The sequence below is a fragment of the Rhinoderma darwinii genome, chromosome 1 (genome assembly GCF_050947455.1).
Source record: "Rhinoderma darwinii isolate aRhiDar2 chromosome 1, aRhiDar2.hap1, whole genome shotgun sequence".
Classification (NCBI taxonomy): domain Eukaryota; kingdom Metazoa; phylum Chordata; class Amphibia; order Anura; family Rhinodermatidae; genus Rhinoderma; species Rhinoderma darwinii.
Window position 1 is genome coordinate 92,077,695 of NC_134687.1, and position 18,896 is coordinate 92,096,590.

General features: G+C 41.3%; 1 protein-coding gene across 2 annotated transcripts in view; it reads left to right on the forward strand.

Moving 5' to 3' along the window:
- Nucleotides 1-7,389, forward strand: part of LOC142752211 (cytochrome P450 3A29-like) — a 37,114-nt gene extending 29,725 nt beyond the window's left edge. For both annotated transcript variants that reach the window (XM_075860204.1, XM_075860205.1), the window contains 7 exons: nt 133-281; nt 758-885; nt 1,603-1,684; nt 2,294-2,454; nt 3,936-4,162; nt 4,370-4,532; nt 6,557-7,389. In XM_075860204.1, the coding sequence (XP_075716319.1) occupies nt 133-281; nt 758-885; nt 1,603-1,684; nt 2,294-2,454; nt 3,936-4,162; nt 4,370-4,532; nt 6,557-6,652 (1,006 nt within the window). In that variant the 3' untranslated portion in view covers nt 6,653-7,389. The remainder of the gene's footprint in view (nt 1-132; nt 282-757; nt 886-1,602; nt 1,685-2,293; nt 2,455-3,935; nt 4,163-4,369; nt 4,533-6,556) is intronic.
- The last annotated feature ends 11,507 nt before the right edge of the window (nt 7,390-18,896 follow it).

The following is an 18,896-nucleotide window of genomic DNA, read 5'->3' on the forward strand; positions in this document are numbered from 1 at the left end:
TATAACTTTTGACATCACAGTAAAATACTAAAGAGCACAATCCTTAACCATTGCACATGTGCAGAATGGTGGTATATAGGGGGCTTGGTTTTATTTAGCTCCGCTTCTTACATTCTCATTTTGTATTTCCAGCATCTTTGGAAGCTACAGCATGGACATTGTTCTCAGTACATCCTTCAGTGTGAATGTGGATTCATTGAACAATCCCAATGATCCATTTGTGACCAATGGAAAAAAACTTTTCTCCTTCTCCTTTTTTAACCCCTTGTTCTTAACAACAAGTAAGTTAATGAACTCTCTATTAAGATACTGTGTATGACTGGCCAGTTTGTTAAATATTGAAGTAACTTATTAAAGGAAATACATCTAAAGATGAAGAAGTCTTCACAAGAGCAAGGGTATGCAAAAACCAGGTCTCGACCTTTGATACTTGGCAACAACCTATATGAACCTGGCACCTATATTGACGTTCTTGCTATCATGCACAACAATAAAGTAGCTGATGTCAGTAGATATGGTCCTGTTATATTTGGCATAAACACTTCATGATGATGTGACCATGTTGTACTTTTGGATCAAATTTGACATTTGAAAACCATTTCTTAACCAGCATGTTGGCCTGCTCCAAAGACCATAAGTACAGCCATTATCTCTACTGTCCCCATAGTAGACAGAAAAGGCCTGTAGCTTCCAAAGAAATGTCTACAATAATAAACATTATGAATGATTCTTTTTTTTTTTTTCTTTTTTTTTACAGTTCTATGTCCATTTCTGATTCCTCTTTTGGAAAAACTGAATTTTTGCTTCCTTCCAATAAGTGTCCTAAACTTTTTTCAGGATGCCATAAAAATCATTAAGAGAGACAGGAAGAAAGGCATTCACACAGTAAGTGAAAGTTCTGTCACGTTGAACATGCTGTCCAATCTGCGGGCAGCATGTTATAGAGCAGGAGGAGCTAAGCAGATTAATATATCGTTTTATAGGAAAGGATTCAGGGTAACCTGTAATTTATTGATTGAAATTCCTGCTCACTGTGGGTTAAAGAGTCAAGTGGGCGGTATTAACCATTGATTGACCGCATTACCTGCATTGGTGTGCATACAGATATAGCTGTCAACCACTGAGTGAAACCGCCCACTGGACTCTTTAGCCTACAGTGAGCAGGAATTGAAATTAAAAAATTGCATGTAATCCTGAACCTTTTCCTGTAAAACTATATATTAATCTATTCATCTTATCCTGCTTCATAACAATGCGCACAGATGAGACCGCATGTTTGACATGACAGGTTCCCTTTAACTTCAACTGAGTAATATGTGATTTTTAACAGTGGTGAAAGAAGGCATGGATACAAAGGCATAAGCTTGACCGTCTTCTAGAATAGTCGCAAATGAAAAATGACTTTTGCAGGTTGTTTTCCAAAGTTTTTTTAATTTTTAACAAAATTTAAAGCTTTTTAAATTCCAGAAAACCCTAATTAGAGAAAGCAATGTGTAAACTACTAAAGTAGAATGTAAAGGATTACACCTACTGAGCTCCTAGAGCTAGCACATCATTTTCTGTATATCTTTGCTTATTCTGATCCTCTCTTTGGCCTATTAGGATCGTGTAGATTTCCTACAACTCATGGTGGATGCTCAATCTAAAGACAACAATGCAGGAGAGGAGGGTCATGACTATAAAGGTATGAGCCCTGATTTTCTAGATCTCTCATAAAAGGGTGACCGGCATGGCCCCAAACATTGATGAGGTTTTACAGATATGTGCTATTTGTGACCAAAAAAATAATGCTTTTACTAGTTCAGTGTCAGACTTTTATTATTATTATGTTTATTATTATATCATAGCAACATAAAGCAATAGAAAAAAAAAATCTGTGGTAGGTAGATTCTCGTTATCCCAAAAGCATATTTACTGAGGGTATGTTCCTTTGTAGTGCCCCTTGCGTACTAATCATATCATTGCCTGCTGGCCTCCAACATACTACTTTTGGATCGTAGAAGTACAACCCAAACATTTTTAAATAACCTATGGAAAACGCCTTTAACAATTAATCAATATTTATGTGTCTGCCTTTTTATTCATCATGGGTGAATACATCCTGCTCTCTATCGCTTTTAGGCTCTCCCTAGATATTCTAAACATTATATTCTAGCAAATATAAGTTCGAAAATATAAATTTCTGATTTTTAGTGCAGGAAAAGTCAAAAAAGTTACTTTTCATTCCAAGACATTGTGTGACCATTCACTTATAAGGTGATGGAACCAACTCTGCATTCTATGTATTTCACAGAATTGACAGACACTGAAATTTTGGCTCAGGGACTTATATTCATTATCGCTGGTTATGAGACCACCAGTACTACACTTATGTTTCTGGCTTACCATCTGGCAACTCACCCTGATGTCCAAACCAAACTTCAGGAGGAAATTGACACCTTTCTTCCTAATAAGGTAACCCGAATATGAAATAACATGTTATGAAATAGTGCTTTACTGTTTGTTCTGTATGTGTTATCTCAGTACACAGTACTGTGACATATACTGTCATATTAAAGAGGCTGTCACCACATTATAAGTGCCCTATCTCCTACATAATCTGATCGGCGCTATAATGTAGATAACAGCAATTTTAGATTTATGCTAATTAGTTTCTTAATGACCAACTGGGCGTGTTTTTACTTTTTATCAACTGGGCGTTGTAAAGAGGAGTGTGATGCTGACCAATCAGCGTCAGACACTTTTCTCCATTCATTTTTAGCTGTAATCGCAATACAGCATGATCTCGCAAGATCACGCTGTGCTGTCATACACCCACATTAACTTTACCGAAGTGTCTTGAGAGTAAATAGACATCACTTTCAGCCAGGATGCGATGTCTATTCCCACTCCCGACACTTCGGTAAAGTTTCTGTGAATGACAGCACAGCGTGATCTCGCGAGATCACTCTGTGCTGTGTGAGTAAGTCCCACAGAACCTTTACCAAAGTGTCGAGTGTGAATAAACATCGCATCCTGGCTGAAAGTGATGTCTATTTACTCTCAAGACACTTCGGTAAAGTTAATGTGGGTGTATGTGACAGCACAGTGTGATCTCGCGAGATCACGCTGTGCAGTGAATACAAATGGACATGAATGGAGAGAAGTGTATGACGCTGATTGGTCAGTGTCATACACTTCTCTTTTTACAATGCCCAGTTGGTAAAAAGATAAAAAAACGCCCAGTTGTCTATTAAGCAACTAATTAGCATAAATCAAAATCAAATAAATCATAACTTGCTCAAAATCGATTTTCAAAATAAAAACCACTATTGCTATCTATAATGTGGTGACAGAGTCTCTTTAAGTGATGGTAGCTGAGCTAAAAAGGTGCAGGAGAACCCATGATTGCAATTCAGGCAGAAGACACTTAAAATCAAAAGAATTGTCAATCCATGTGTTGGCTTCTCTCAAGCAGGTAAAATGTAAGTTTAAAGTGGCATTCCCATCTTAGACATTTACGGAATAATTCCCAGATGCTGGGACCTGCATCTTTCAGACATTATGCCATAAATGTCTAAGATGTATTTCTGAAGAAAGCTGAAAACCAACACGGGGGTGGTCACCAGACTCTTTATGGTAAATCTGCCTAGTTATGTGCTTATACATACCATAGTACTATGTTGCTAGAGTGCATTCAAGACTCTAATGAAGCTCCATATGTGAGCCGTAATGACTGCAATTGTCACACTACCCTGAATATCACTTTTAACAAGTTAACAGAAGAGATCTCAAGGACCCTTGTATTCCTTTAAATCTTTTATTATCATGTAATTAGGGCAAAGTGATTAGTAATGTCATTAGGGAACCTGGTGAAATTCATGAATGCCTCATCACATTACAAGGTCATTTCCGGTAGAGCAAGAATTAACAAGCCATGTTTTCATTGTCCGCAGGCTCCTCCAACATATGAAGCTCTGACGCAGATGGAATACCTTGACATGGTGCTTTATGAAAACTTGCGACTTTACCCTGCTGCTGGGAGAATTGAACGTGTTTGTAAGGCAACAACTGAGATCAATGGAGTGACTATTCCAAAGGGTGTAGTGACTGTTATCCCGGCCTTTGTGCTCCATCGTGACCCTGAGCTTTGGCCTGAGCCAGAGGAATTCCGTCCAGAAAGGTATCATAGATATGGGAACATTTATTGGGATACAATTCTGTATATAACTTGCCTATGAAATGTTTACATTGTAAAAACATCACTTTATTCATTAACAAGTTGTTCTGGTAAACTCGAATACATTCTAAACCCTTCATGACCCTACCTGACCATGCATTAATGATTTACCTAAGTTTTATCTAATCTTTTTGTCTTTTTAATGCACAGATTTAGTAAAGAGAACAGGGACACCCAAGACCCCTACACTTTCCTACCCTTTGGAGCTGGACCACGGAATTGCATAGGAATGAGATTTGCCATAATCAATATGAAATCGGTCATCACGCTGCTGCTGCAGAACTTCTCTTTCCGAAAATGTGACGACACTCCAGTAAGACACCCATTTAAGATTGGTTCTTACATATGGCTATTGCTTAAATGAGAATATTAGCAAGCTAGAGATTGAATATTCAAGTGAATTATTTACTATGAATTTAGCTAAGTAAACAAACTGAAGAGTGAGCAAATCCTCCTATTGTACAATGGAAAGAAGAAAGATTTGCCTTGTAATGTAGAGGTCTAAACTTTCCTAAGATATGAAATAGAGATTGGATGTTTCAACGCTATTTTGATCGATATTTATGAGGGCAGACAGAGGTTTCCAGCACTAGCTTTTCAGGGGGTTGAAGATTAAAATGATTTTGTGATGGCTCAGATAAAGACAAAAAGTAGTTAATTTAAAATACCTGTCACAGTGTCTTAAAGAGATCTGAATACTCACAATCATACTGAGCTGAGGGTCCGTAGCAATGTATTAGAGGCTCTGTCACCACATTATAAGTGGCCTATATTGTACATGATGGGATTGGAGCAGTAATGTAGATTACAGCAGTGTTTTTTTATTTAGAAACTTTTTGGCCAAGTGGGTATTGTACAGAGGAGTGTATGACGCTGACCAATCATCGTCATACACTTCTCTCCATTCATTTACACTGCAGATAGCGATATAGCTATATCGCTATGTGCAGCCTCATATACACACACTATAATGCTACTGCAGTGTCCTGACCATGAATATACATTACCTCCAGCCAGGACGTGATGTGTATTCAGAATCCTGACCACTTCTCTGCACATCTCTGTGATTTACAGCACAGCGAGATCTCGCTGTGAATGACAGCTTACGTCGTAATCTCGCGAGACTACTCCTGCTATGCTGTAAATCAGACGCTACAGAAGTGGTCAGGATTCTGAATACACATCACGTCCTGGCTGGAGGTAATGTATATTCATTGTCAGGACACTGCAGTAACATTATAGTGTGTGTATGAGGCTGCACATAGCGATCTAGATATATCGCTATCTGCAGTGTAAATGAATGGAGAGAAGTGTATGACGCTGATTGGTCAGCATCATACACTTCTCTCCACAACGCCCACTTGGTCAAAAAGTAAAACACGCCCAGTTGTCCATTGAGAAACTCCTTAGCATAAAGCTAATATAGGTCATAACTCCGTCAAAAATTATCGTTTTTCTAAATAAAAAACACTGTTGTAATCTACATTACAGCGCCGATCACATTATGTACAATATAGGGCACTTATAATGTGGTGACAGAACCTCTAAGTCTAGACAATCTTCTGTGAGCTAAACATTCTGGATTCTAGACGGATACGTCTTAGGGTGTGTTCACATCAGCGTTTGGTTTCCGTGGATGGGTTCCGTCAGACCTTTCCGTCGACTGCGCTATTGATTCCGCCAAAACAACGGAAAACTTACGGAACGGAGACAAACAAAAACCATTAGCAACGGAAGCATTACCATTGAAATCAATGGTAATGCAAACTGAAAGCTATGGTTATCCATTTGCCTTTCCGTTGATGGGTTCCTTCGACAGAAAGGTCTGACGGAACCGGCAACGGAACCTAACTCTGATGTGAACACACCCTTAACTATACTGTCTGTACAGGGTTTTATTCAGTGACGCAAACAGACATCTTGTAAATGGTGAGGGATACGAACACAAAGTATATCATAAAGTTGCATAACTTTTCATTATACAACTATTAAGCTTTATTAACATAACATTGGAAACCCCTTTAGCACCTTCCCATAAATGGATGTAACTGTCTATCCATTTTAGCAATGCATTCCCGCAAATGGGCATACAGTTATGTCATTGGGATGGCGCGGGCACAGAAGCTGTGCCCGCACCATCTGTAGTGAGTGCAGTTGTAATATACAGCTGACATCCTGCTGCAACAGCAGAGATCGGAGATACTTCTGATCCTGACGATTTAACCTCTAAGATACTGCAGTCAATAGTGACTGCGGCATCCAAGTGGCTGTGGCAATAAGGGGTTAATGGATGGACTATCTTATACAAGACTTAATATTTTAAACCTATTGTTACAGATCCCACTGGAAATTGACACCACAGGATTCCTAAAGACAACCAAACCTGTTATCCTGAACCTGGTGCCAAGAGAAGTCCAGAAAACAGAAAACTAGATCCTGAAGACCGCTGTGGATGGTTTCCATATCTGTAGTAAATGGAGTACAAATGAGTTGACAGAAGTATACAATTCACTTCTGGGTGCAGAAGGGTTATGAACAATTATGTGAATCTTACAAATGCCAAAGAAAATTTTATATTTAGATGCCTGTAAAAATCTGCAAACATTCTTCTACATCCTTGTATTCTTTGCGGACAGAAATCAGAACCATGTTTGCAGCGTCTCGGGCATACAACGGCTATATAGAGAGAATGTGTTTCATTACCATTGTCCAGAAGGAATGATTTCTAAATTCAGAATGTATGCTTAGTGGTGGTACATGCGTAGAGCTCCTTTCAGCCACTTACTGGTCTTTGTGAAACTGTAGTTCTTATCTTTTTACATACTATTAACCATCCTCACATGGCTAATATTAAATATGAGATCTTTTGTAATAATTCTATAAATGCAATGTTATCATATCTTATATATAGAAGGTAGTACTGTACTTTTATAGACGACAAATAAATGCCCCTGACAGCAGCGTCACCTACAGCCCATCACGGGGAACTGGTAAACATAATGGTGGGGATTGCAAAATAATAACTAATGCAAAGGTCGCTTATATTAAATTTCACAATATGTTTTGAAGTCATAACTCTGCATTATACACTTTCAATGTACTTTGTGGGCCAAAGTACGGCACACATTCTCTTATGCAACATAAAGAAACTAATAAAGAACATAAAGTTACCTTATGTGTCAACCCTTTATTCCTTAGTGACAGGTGACTGAGTGACTGTTGCACTTGCATGTAGATGTTATTGAAAACCATTGTTAGAACTCGTTGAAAAATTACTTCCCACAACCACCAGTCATATGGTGTACCCTCTCATTTCAAGCCATTTAATAGACTTCCCCTAAAATTCACAATACACGGCTATCTCCACTACTGATAGCAGATATAGGGCAGTCTTGTTCTTTTGCACTGTAGACGTTGACTGATTTTTATCGGGAGGGTGTACGCAGTCACAGTTAGGTCCACAATTATTTGGACAGTCACACAAGTTTTGGCATTTTAGCTGTTTACCAAAACATTGAATATACAGTTATATAATCAATATAGGCTTAAAGTGCAGACTCTTAGATTTAATTTGAGGGTATTCACATCTTAATTTGAGGAAGGGTTTAGGAATTACAGCTCTTTAATATGTAGCTGCCTCTTTTTCAAGGGACCAAACGTAATTGGACAATTATTTCAAAAGCTATTTAATGGGCTATTCCCTCGTTAATCCATCATCAATTAAACAAGTAAAAGGTCTGGAGTTGATTCCAGGTGTGGCATTTGTATTTGGAAGCTGTTGCTGTGAACCCACAACATGAGGTCAAAGGAGCTCTCAATGCAAGTGAAACAGACCATCGTTAGGCTGAAAAAAATGAAGAAATCCATCAGAGAGAAGGAAAGCACATCCTAGGCTGCCTGATTTTGCTACATAGTTAATTTATTTTGAAACGTTCGTTTGAAAAATAAACAAAAGTGCACTCACCCCGTTCTGAAGCAGGTAAAGATAGGCAAAGTACCATATAAAGCAATATACTCAATGTGTATTTTAACGCTCTACAAGTCCATAGTACAGACAAATCCAACCTTCCTCTTCCGATTTTTTGTTATAATCTGGACTTCACCATCAACGAGCAGACATGCATCTATACGCGTATTGCTCATTGTAATCCTGCGAGGACTTGTGGTTACATTCAGATATTCTTTCCAGATATGATATCCACTCCCAACAATAGTGTGACATGGACCTTTAAAGATCAATGATACATAGAGCAGTACTGCAGTTTTCCAATAAGCAAGGGTTTTTAAATATACTCACAGGTAAAATGTTTTACAAGCACATCTACTGTAAAAACAATCTGCACGTGGCAGACCAAGTAGTTAGCCCGACCAGGTTTTCACTGTTCCGGACAATAAATAATTCTAAAATCATCAAATACACATGGCAAAAGCAGTCAACTTTCATTAATAGGGTTTGCATAATGCTAAACAGGGAATTTTCCTCCAACAGATCTTCACCACATCGTAGAATCCTGTACGATTTGGGTTAAGATTCCAAGCTACAGACCAAAACGCCCCAGAGTGTAGTGACACGAGTGTTTAGGAAAATAAATAAGATCATTGGTGGTGGTGGTGCTGCATCGTTACCAGCAACTTGTCTTCCAAGGACAAGTACATTTTCTGCCCAAGGGTAATGCTACAGCATCAAATAACCCTGCTATGGTGCATTCAAAGTTTATTTTACTGTCACTCCACTGGGCATATGTATTTAATGTGACTGTTTGCTGGTGTGTTCCTGGTCTGACTTGCTGTAGGCGGTCCAATTGTAGACCGCTAGAATGCTCATTCTTCTCACGGATTCTGCACAGAAAAAGCTTTTGATTAGACACATTTAAGGCAAATGGGGCTAATCCGAGTGTGGATTCGCTGGCAGATCCACAGCAGAAATCCGAGTGTAGCCTCTGATTCTTTTTTAAATATCCACATCAGATTTGCCCTGTGGCAAATCCTGAATGTGTAAACTGAAGTCTGCTGCTGTAATAAACCAGATTTGCAAATTTGGTCTACAGCTCTGTTAACAGCAATTTTCCTCCATTCAGGCATGGACTCCACAAGGCCTCTAAAGGTGTCCTGTGGTATCTGGCACCAAGACATTAGCAGCAGATCCTTTAAGTCCTGTAAATTGCAAGGTGGGTCCCCCTATGGATCGAACTTGTTTTTGCAGAACATCCCACAGATGTTTGATTGGATTGAGATCTAGGGATGAGATCTTTGTCCTGTTTCTCAAACCATTCCTGAATAGTTTTTGCAGTGTTGCAGGGTGCATCATTCTGCTGAAAGTGGCGTCTGCCATTAGTGAATACTGTTGCCTTGGTCTGCAATACTGTTTAGGTGGGTAGTACGTGTCAAAATCACATCTACATGAATGCCAGGACCCAAGGTTTCCCAGCAGGACATTGCCCAGAACATCCCACTACTTCTGCCAGCTTGCCTGCTTCCTATACTGTATCCTGGTGCAATCTTTTTCCAAGGTAAGTGAAGCAAACACACATCTGGTTGTCCACATAATGTAAAAGAAAACGTGATTCATCAGACCAGGCCACCATATTTCATTGTTCCATGGTCCAGTTCTGATGCTCACGTGCCAATTGTAGGCACTTTTGGAGATGGACAGTAGTTAGCATGAGCATTGACCATCCGTGGCTACACAGCCCCATACGCAGCAAGCTGTGATGCACTGTAAGTTCTGCCACCTTTTTATCATAGCCATCATTAACTTCTTCAGCAGTTTGTGCTACAGTAGCTCTTCTGTGCGATCGGACGAGACAGGCTCCACACGCATATTTATGACACTTGGGCACCGATGACCCTGTCACCGATTTATCGCTTGTCCTTCCTTAGACCACTTTTGATAGGTACTAACCACTGCATACTGGGACCACAACACAAGACCGGCCGTTTGAAAGATTCTCTGATCCAGTTGTCTAGCCATCACAATTGACACTTTTCAAAATTGCTCATATGCTTATACTTGCCCATTTTTCCTACTTCCAACACATCAACTTCAAGAACTGACTGATCACTTGCTGCCTTATATATGCCACCCCTTGACAGGCATAATTGTAACGGGATAATAAATTGTATTCCCTTCCACTGTCAGTGGTTTTAATGTTATGGCTGATCAGTGTATATACATTAATATATACAGAGTCGAATCACATTATTATGACCAGCAGCTAATATCCAGAGTAACCGCCGTGTGCAGCACGGATAGCAGCTAGACGGGCTGGGAGTGACTCAATAAGGTGCCGGTAGGTTGTCTCAGGTATCTGGTGCCATGCTGACTGCAGTGCATCCAATATCTGCTGGAGGGTGCATGGGGGAGGATCCATAGAGCGAACAAGACGATCGGGGTGGTCCCACAGATGTTTGGGTTCAAGCACTTGGAAGTCTTGGTCCTGCTCTTCTAACCACTGTCGGACATTTCTAGCGGGGTGACATGTCGCATTGTCTTGCTGGAAGATTCCATCTGCCCAAGGGAATACAAACAGCATGTATGGGTGGAAGTGATCTGCAATGATGGATTCATACCCAAATCGGTTCAGAGTGCCTTCCACATGGATAAGTGGGCCCAAAGAATGGCATGAAAAAATTCCCTATACCATAACGCTGCTGCCACCAGCTTGTGTTCTTCCAGCAATGGTCCGATACTGCCGTGCAAATTTAAGCCTTTTTTTTTTCTAATGAACCTTTGTTAGCACAGGAGTAGTGACCATCCGTCTGCTTCGGAGCCCCATACGCAGTAGGGTTCACTGAACTCTTGTTTTAGACGCACGTCTGGTAGCCCCCTGGTTGATTTTCATGGTGAGCTGCTCCACTGTAGCGTGTCGTTCGGCCCTTGAGCACCTTCGTAGCCGACGTTCACCTTACATCAATGGCACATGGTGCTCCACAGTTTCCACGTCAGTTATTCCCTATGGTGCCATTTTTCCACTCACGATACACTTTCACGACAGCAGCACGCGAACAGTTCACAAACTGCACTGAGAAATACTGCCACCCTTGGCCAGAAACTCTGATAAATCACCCCTTTTACCAATGGCAACAACGAGTGATATGTGTTCAGACAGCCTATTACACACCTTATATACCCACCAAGCCAGCCCACGACACATCACTTCATTCATGGGCTACGCACTGCCGAAGACGAAATTAGGAGGTGGTCATAATAATTTGACTCGACTGTGTATATTTTTTGTACAAAATATTTAAATATATATCCTCCTGTTTTTTAATTCTTAACATTTCCGATAATAGTTATATGCCTGTCTTATGCATTTTGGAATGCTGTAACTGTATGTGTCTCCACAACTGTTGGAAAACTGTTCCATGGATCTATCTAAAATAATTTTTTTCTTGTTTTACACTTCAGTCTTCCTCCCTCCAATTGCAATTTATGCCACCTTGTTTTAAAAAAAACTCCTATTATAGAAAACCTACGTACATTCGGAGTACGATGGAGCACAGCATGGTTTTATATGACCTCTGTGTATAATCATACAGTAGAGCACGCACCTCAATGGCAGCTTTATTATAACTCTATATAAAACAGAGCTGTTATTCTGTTTTTTTGTTTTTACACAAAATGTAGAGAAATGTTTCCATTAAATGTACCAATTGGTTTCAACTAGACTCTTAGCCGGTGCTCCGGCGAATGCTGTGTCCCCTTCATTCCTACACATCTGCTCCATAGTACAATGCCGTGACACTCGTAGCAGCGAAGGACAATATTATAGCTTTCTCCCATTCAAGTGAGCTCAACCATGAAAACCGATTTCATAAAGCTCCCAACGCACTGTTCTTGTGCTGATGTCACTTCAGACAGAGTTTGAAATTCTGTAGTGAGTGACACAACAGATAGGCGCAACCAAGCTCAATGTAAATATACAGCAGCACAACCAAGCTCAATACATATATACAGCAGCAGAACCAAGCTCAATACTTAAATACAACACCATAACCAAGTTCAGTACATAAATACAAAACCAGTACCAAGCTAGTACATAAATACAGTACCAGAATCAAGCTCAGTACATAAATACAGCACCAGAACCAGGCTTAGTACATAAATACAGCCCCAGAACCAAGTTCAGTACATAAATACAATACTAGAACCAAGCTCAGTACATATACAGTGAAGGAAATAAGTATTTGATCCCTTGCTGATTTTGTAAGTTTGCCCACTGTCAAAGACATGAACAGTCTAGAATTATTAGGCTAGGTTAATTTTACCAGTGAGAGATAGATTATATAAAAAAAAAAAAAGAAAATCACATAGTCAAAATTATATATATTTATTTGCATTGCGCACAGAGAAATAAGTATTTGATCCCCTACCAACCATTAAGAGTTCAGCCTCCTCCAGACCAGTTACACACTCTAAATCAACTTTGTGCCTGCATTAAAGACAGCTGTCTTACATGGTCACCTGTGTAAAAGACTCCTGTCCACAGACTCAATTAATCAGTCTGACTCTAACCTCTACAACATGGGCAAGACCAAAGAGCTTTCTAAGGATGTCAGGGACAAGATCATAGACCTGCACAAGGCTGGAATGGGCTACAAAACCATAAGTAAGACGCTGGGTGAAAAGGAGACAACTGTTGGTGCAACAGTAAGAAAATGGAAGACATACAAAATGACTGTCAATCGACATCGATCTGGGGCTCCATGCAAAATCTCACCTCGTGGGGTATCCTTGATCCTGAGGAAGGTGAGAGCTCAGCCGAAAACTACACGGGGGGAACTTGTTAATGATCTCAAGGCAGCTGGGACCACAGTCACCAAGAAAACCATTGGTAACACATTACGCCGTAATGGATTAAAATCCTGCAGTGCCCGTAAGGTCCCCCTGCTCAAGAAGGCACATGTACAGGCCCGTCTGAAGTTTGCAAATGAACATCTGGATGATTCTGAGAGTGATTGGGAGAAGGTGCTGTGGTCAGATGAGACTAAAATTGAGCTCTTTGGCATTAACTCTACTCGCCGTGTTTGGAGGAAGAGAAATGCTGCCTATGACCCAAAGAACACCGTCCCCACTGTCAAGCATGGAGGTGGAAACATTATGTTTTGGGGGTGTTTCTCTGCTAAGGGCACAGGACTACTTCACCGCATCAATGGGAGAATGGATGGAGCCATGTACCGTCAAATCCTGAGTGACAACCTTCTTCCCTCCACCAGGACATTAAAAATGGCTCGTGGCTGGGTCTTCCAGCACGACAATGACCCAAAACATACAGCCAAGGCAACAAAGGAGTGGCTCAAAAAGAAGCACATTAAGGTCATGGAGTGGCCTAGCCAGTCTCCAGACCTTAATCCCATCGAAGACTTATGGAGGGAGCTTAAGATCCAAGTTGCCAAGAGACAGCCTCGAAATCTTAATGATTTACAGATGATCTGCAAAGAGGAGTGGGCCAAAATTCCATCTAACATGTGTGCAAACCTCATCATCAACTACAAAAAACGTCTGACTGCTGTGCTTACCAACAAGGGTTTTGCCACCAAGTATTAAGTCTTGTTTGCCAAAGGGATCAAATACTTATTTCTCTGTGCACAATGCAAAGAAATATATATAATTTTGACAATGTGATTTTCTGTTTTTTTTTAAATATAATCTATCTTTCACTGGTAAAATTAACCTAGCCTAAAAATTCTAGACTGTTCATGTCTTTGGCGGCAGTTGGTTTCAGTGGAGCCAAAAATGTAAACTATTTTCCTATGGTAATAAAAACAAAAGTTAATTGAATAAAAAAAAATAATAATAAATAAAAAAAACAGTAAAAAAAATAATTCCCAAATATAAAATAATGTACACATATTTGTATTGTCACGACCGTAGCAACCTTCACAATTTATGGCATCATTTATGATGATCAGCGTATGATGTAAAAAAAAAAAACAAATAACTTAGCGGAACTGCTTTTTGTTTGCATTTTTTCTAAAATAAATATACCTATAAATGAAATATGTACCAAAAAAGGGCACCTACAAAAAGTACAACTGGTCCCGCAATTAAAAAGCCTCATACAGCTATGTCAAACAAAAAGAAAAATAATAAGTTTTGACCATCGAGATGCAAAGAAAACAAAATAGTTCTGGTCCTCAAGACCAAAATTGGCCCAATCTTTAAGAGGTTAATAAATCTCCCAGTTGCCCTGTCCAGAAACAGCGTCTGTGTTATTCTGTGTGCATGCAAGGGGTTTTATCACCGGATGGGGGGAAACACACCTGAGTGGGCCCCAACTTAACGCATATTAACAACTGTAGAGGCGCATCTGGCGGGGTTAGGCTCTAGTAAACAGCTTAGTATGCTGAGCTACTCTGTTTCTGTAAACTTCCATAGAAGTGAATGGGTGTTACAGAAACAGCATAGCATAGTGAGCTACGCCGTTTACGTTAATTCTGTTCACAGTATAATGACCCTATAGTGCCTTCCCACATAGTATAATGCACCTATAGTGCCTCCCAACACAGTATAATGCCCCTACAGTGCCTCCCCACACAGTATAATGCCCCCACAGTATAATGACCCCATAGTGCCCCCACACAGTGTAATGTCAGTATAACTGCCCCCACACAATATAATGCCTCCATAGTGCCACCACACAGTATAATGCCCCCAGAGTTCCGACACACAGTATAATGCCCCTATAGCTGCCCCCACAATATAATGCCCCATACAGTATAATGCCCGCATAATTTAATGCCCCCATAGTGCCCCTACACAGTATCATGCCCCCATAACTGCCACTACAGAGTATAATGCCTCTATATTATAATGCCCCCATATTGTCTCCCACATCCAGTACAATACCCCCACGGCCAGTATTATGCCCCCACAGCTGCCCCCCACAGCTGCCCCCCACAACCAGTATAATGCCCCCACAGCCGCATCGTGCCTGTCTGCGCTCAAGACTGGCGTTACACAGTTAATGCTGGAGTAGGGAGTTGACGGCTTCGTGCTACAGCACTGGATTCAACTGAGGATGCAGATAGAGTTAAAGGGAACCTGTCACCAGCATTTCACCTATTAAACCAGCAATACCTGGTGGTAGAGGGTGAAAAATAATTTCTATATAACCTATAATTGTCTTCTTAGTCGCTTGTGTAGCTTTAGTATTCAGCTTTTTAGTGTTCCCACACAGTATGCTAATGAGCATAAAAGAGTCAGATCTTCATTTGAAAAGAGTCATATCTTCATTCCTCAAGTCTTTCCGAGTTAATCCCGCCTCCTTACTTTTGATTGGCAGCTCTTCGCCTTCCCCCAGCACACACTATCCCGAGCTTGTGCATTGATGTCCTCTTCTGGTGTGTGTGCACAAAGGGACACCGGATTATTACGATAAAAGGCGCAAAATGTTTGCAGACCGTTATTTACAGTCAGAGGAGGAATTTAGGAGAGGGGATAACGGCAATGAACTTTTTATAGCAGCGGCCAGTGAGGGATAAGTAAAGTTCAATAGATGAAATGCTGGTGACAGGTTCCCTTTAAAACCGGGACATGCCACCACCAAACACCCCCCCCCCCCTCTGCTAGCCACGCCTCTGGAGCCAGGAGATTCTGACAAGGAGCATAAGGCTATGTTCACACGGCTTATGTTTGAGGCAGAAACATGTGAGCCTGATTTTAGTAGCCTCTGAATCCAGCTGTTTTTGGAGCTGATTTTCAAAGCGTATTTGATTTCTGCAAGTTTTTTTGAATCATATTTTGTAGTGTCAATGGAAAATCAGTGATTCAAGAAGTGACATGTCTTTCTTAAAGTGTAGCTAAATGTTCGAGAAACTCCTGACATGTCATATTGACATGTCAGAAGTTTGTATTGGTGGGGGTCCGAGCACGGAGACCCCCACCAATCACTCGAACGAAGCAGCTGAAGCGTTCGTGTGGGCGCTCAGCTGCTTTGTTTCTGTTCGGCTTTTTCCGGGAATAAATGTATCGGAGTACGAGCTCATAGACTTTCTATTGAGTCCGAACACCATTCCATTTATTTCCGGAAATAGCCGAACAGACATGAAGCAGATGAGCGCCCACACGAACACTTCAGCTGCTTCGTTCTAGCGATTGGTGGGGGTCTCAGTGATCGGACCTCCACCAATACAAACTTCTGACATGTCACTATGACATGTCAGAAGTTTGTCAAACGTTTAGCTACACTTTAATTCAGCAGCATTAATATACGCCTCATATGAACTACATAGTGTATTTCCCATTAAAATCAATAAGAAGTTATTTGCAGGTGTATTTCAGAGCAGAATACAAGCTTTTTACGGTCCAAAATACGCCTGAAAATGAGCCGTGTGAACATACCCTAAAAAGCACGTGGTGAGTTCAGACGCAGCAGAAAAACTCTGCCGGATATAGCAGCAGATATTCCAGGGATTACACCCTTATGCGAAGTGATAATTCACGGCATAATATGTATGATGTGGATTTCAAAGAGGCCGTCACCAGTTTTAGGCTGGGTTCACACGACCATGTTACGTCCGTAATGTACGGAACGTATTTCGGCCTGAAGACCCGGACCGAACACAGTGCAGGGAGCCGGGTTCCTAGCATCATACTTATGTACGACGCTAGGAGTCCCTGCCTCTCCGTGGAACTACTGTCCCGTACTGTAATCATGATTACAGTACGGGACAGTTGTCCTGCAGCGAGGCAGGGACTCCTAGCATCGTACATAACTATGATGCTAGGAGCCCGGCTCCCTGCACTGTGTTCGGTCCGGGTCTTCAGGCCGAAATACGTTCCGTACATTACGGACGTAACATGGTCGTGTGAACCCAGCCTAACACTTCCCTATCTCCTACCTAATCTAATAAACGCTCTGTTGTAGATAACTACTGTTTTTTTTTAATTTTTAAAAAAACGTTTATTAGTGACAAAGTTCTGATAATTTTTACATTTCTGCAAATTTTTTGTAAAAGCCCAACTGGGCGTTTTTTTTAGTTTCACCAAGTGGGCGTAGTAAAGAAAAGTGTATGACGCTGACCAATCACGCTGTGAAGTCACTTACTCCCGCAGTTCCTTTGCCGGACCCACGGGAGAATGACCAGACATCGGCTCCAACCAGGGTGATTATCCTCCTCAGCAGCAGTCCTGGCACGGCTGGAGGGGATGTCTGGTCATTCTCCCGTCGCTCCGGTGAAGGACCTCCACGTCAGGTCCTTCCGTCGCTCAGGAAGTCACGTCACAGGGTGATCTAGTGAGATCACGCTGTGCAGTGAAACAAGCTGGGCATGAATGGAGAGAAGTGTATGATTGGTCAGCGTCATACACTGCTCTTTACAACACCCACTTGGTGAAACTAAAAACCCAAAAATTTGCATAAATGTAAAAATAACCAGAACTTTGTCACTAATAAATGTTTTTAAAAAAACAAACAAAAAGTAGTTACCTACAACAGAGCGTTTATTAGATTAGGTAGGAGATGGAGAAGTATTAGGCCGGGTTCACACGGAGTATTTTGACAAGTTTTTTGACGCGGAAACCGCGTTGCAAAACTCGGCAAAAATGGCCCGAAAATGCCTCCCATTGATTTCAATGGGAGGCGTCGGCATCTTTTTCCCGCGAGCAGTAAAACCGCCTCGCGGGAAAAAGAAGTGACATGCCCTATCTTCGAGCGTTTCCGCCTCTGACCTCCCATTGACTTGAATGGGAGGCAGAGAAAGTGTATTTCGCGGTGTTTTATGCTCAATGGCCGCGGGCGAAAAATGCAGCGAAAAACTCCGCGAAAATCGGTGTGCAGGGAGAGGAAAATCTGCCTCAAACTTCCAAACGGAATTTTGAGGCAGATATTCCTCCTGCAAAATACTCCGTGTGAACATAGCCTGCAGGCGGAAAATCTGCCTCAAAATTCCGTTTGAAAGTTTGAGGGAGATTTTCCTCTGCCTGCACGCCGATTTTCGCAGCGTTTTTCGCCCGCAGCCATTGTGCGCCGCGGGCATAAAACGCAGCGATATACGCTTCCTCTGCCTCCCATTGATGTCAATGGGAGGTCAGAGGCGTAACCGCGCGAAGATAGGGCATGAAATCAATGGGAGGCATTTTCGGCGCGGTTTCCGCATCAAAAAACTCTGTGTGAACCCATCCTTAAAGTGAAGCTAAACGTTCGACAACCTTCTGACATGTCATAGTGACATGTCAGAAGTTTGGATTGGTGGGGGTCCGAGCACTGAGACCCCCACCAATCGCTAGAACGAAGCAGCTGAAGTGCTGGAAATCGATGTATCGGAGTACGAGCCCATAGACTTTCTATTGCGTCCGTACACGATACATTTATTTCCGGAAAAAGCCGAACAGACTCGAAGCGGCTGAGCGCTCACATGATCGCTTCAGCTGCTTCGTTCTAGCGATTGGTGGGGGTCTCAGTGCTCGGACCCCCACCAATACAAACTTCTGACATGTCAGAAGTTTGTCAAACGTTTACAGCCTCTTTCAGATCTGCAGTGGAAAATCTGCTATCCAAAGATGTTACGTTTTTCTGTGAACGGCATTAAAAACAGTGTGCCATAAAAATCCTTTATTTTACTCAGTGATTGTGTACCAACATGGTGTAGGCGATGGGTCGTCCTGACATCACAGTCTCATGACTACAGGGTATCGCTGCCTGTTTTGTTATGTTAATTGAAGTTTAGATAA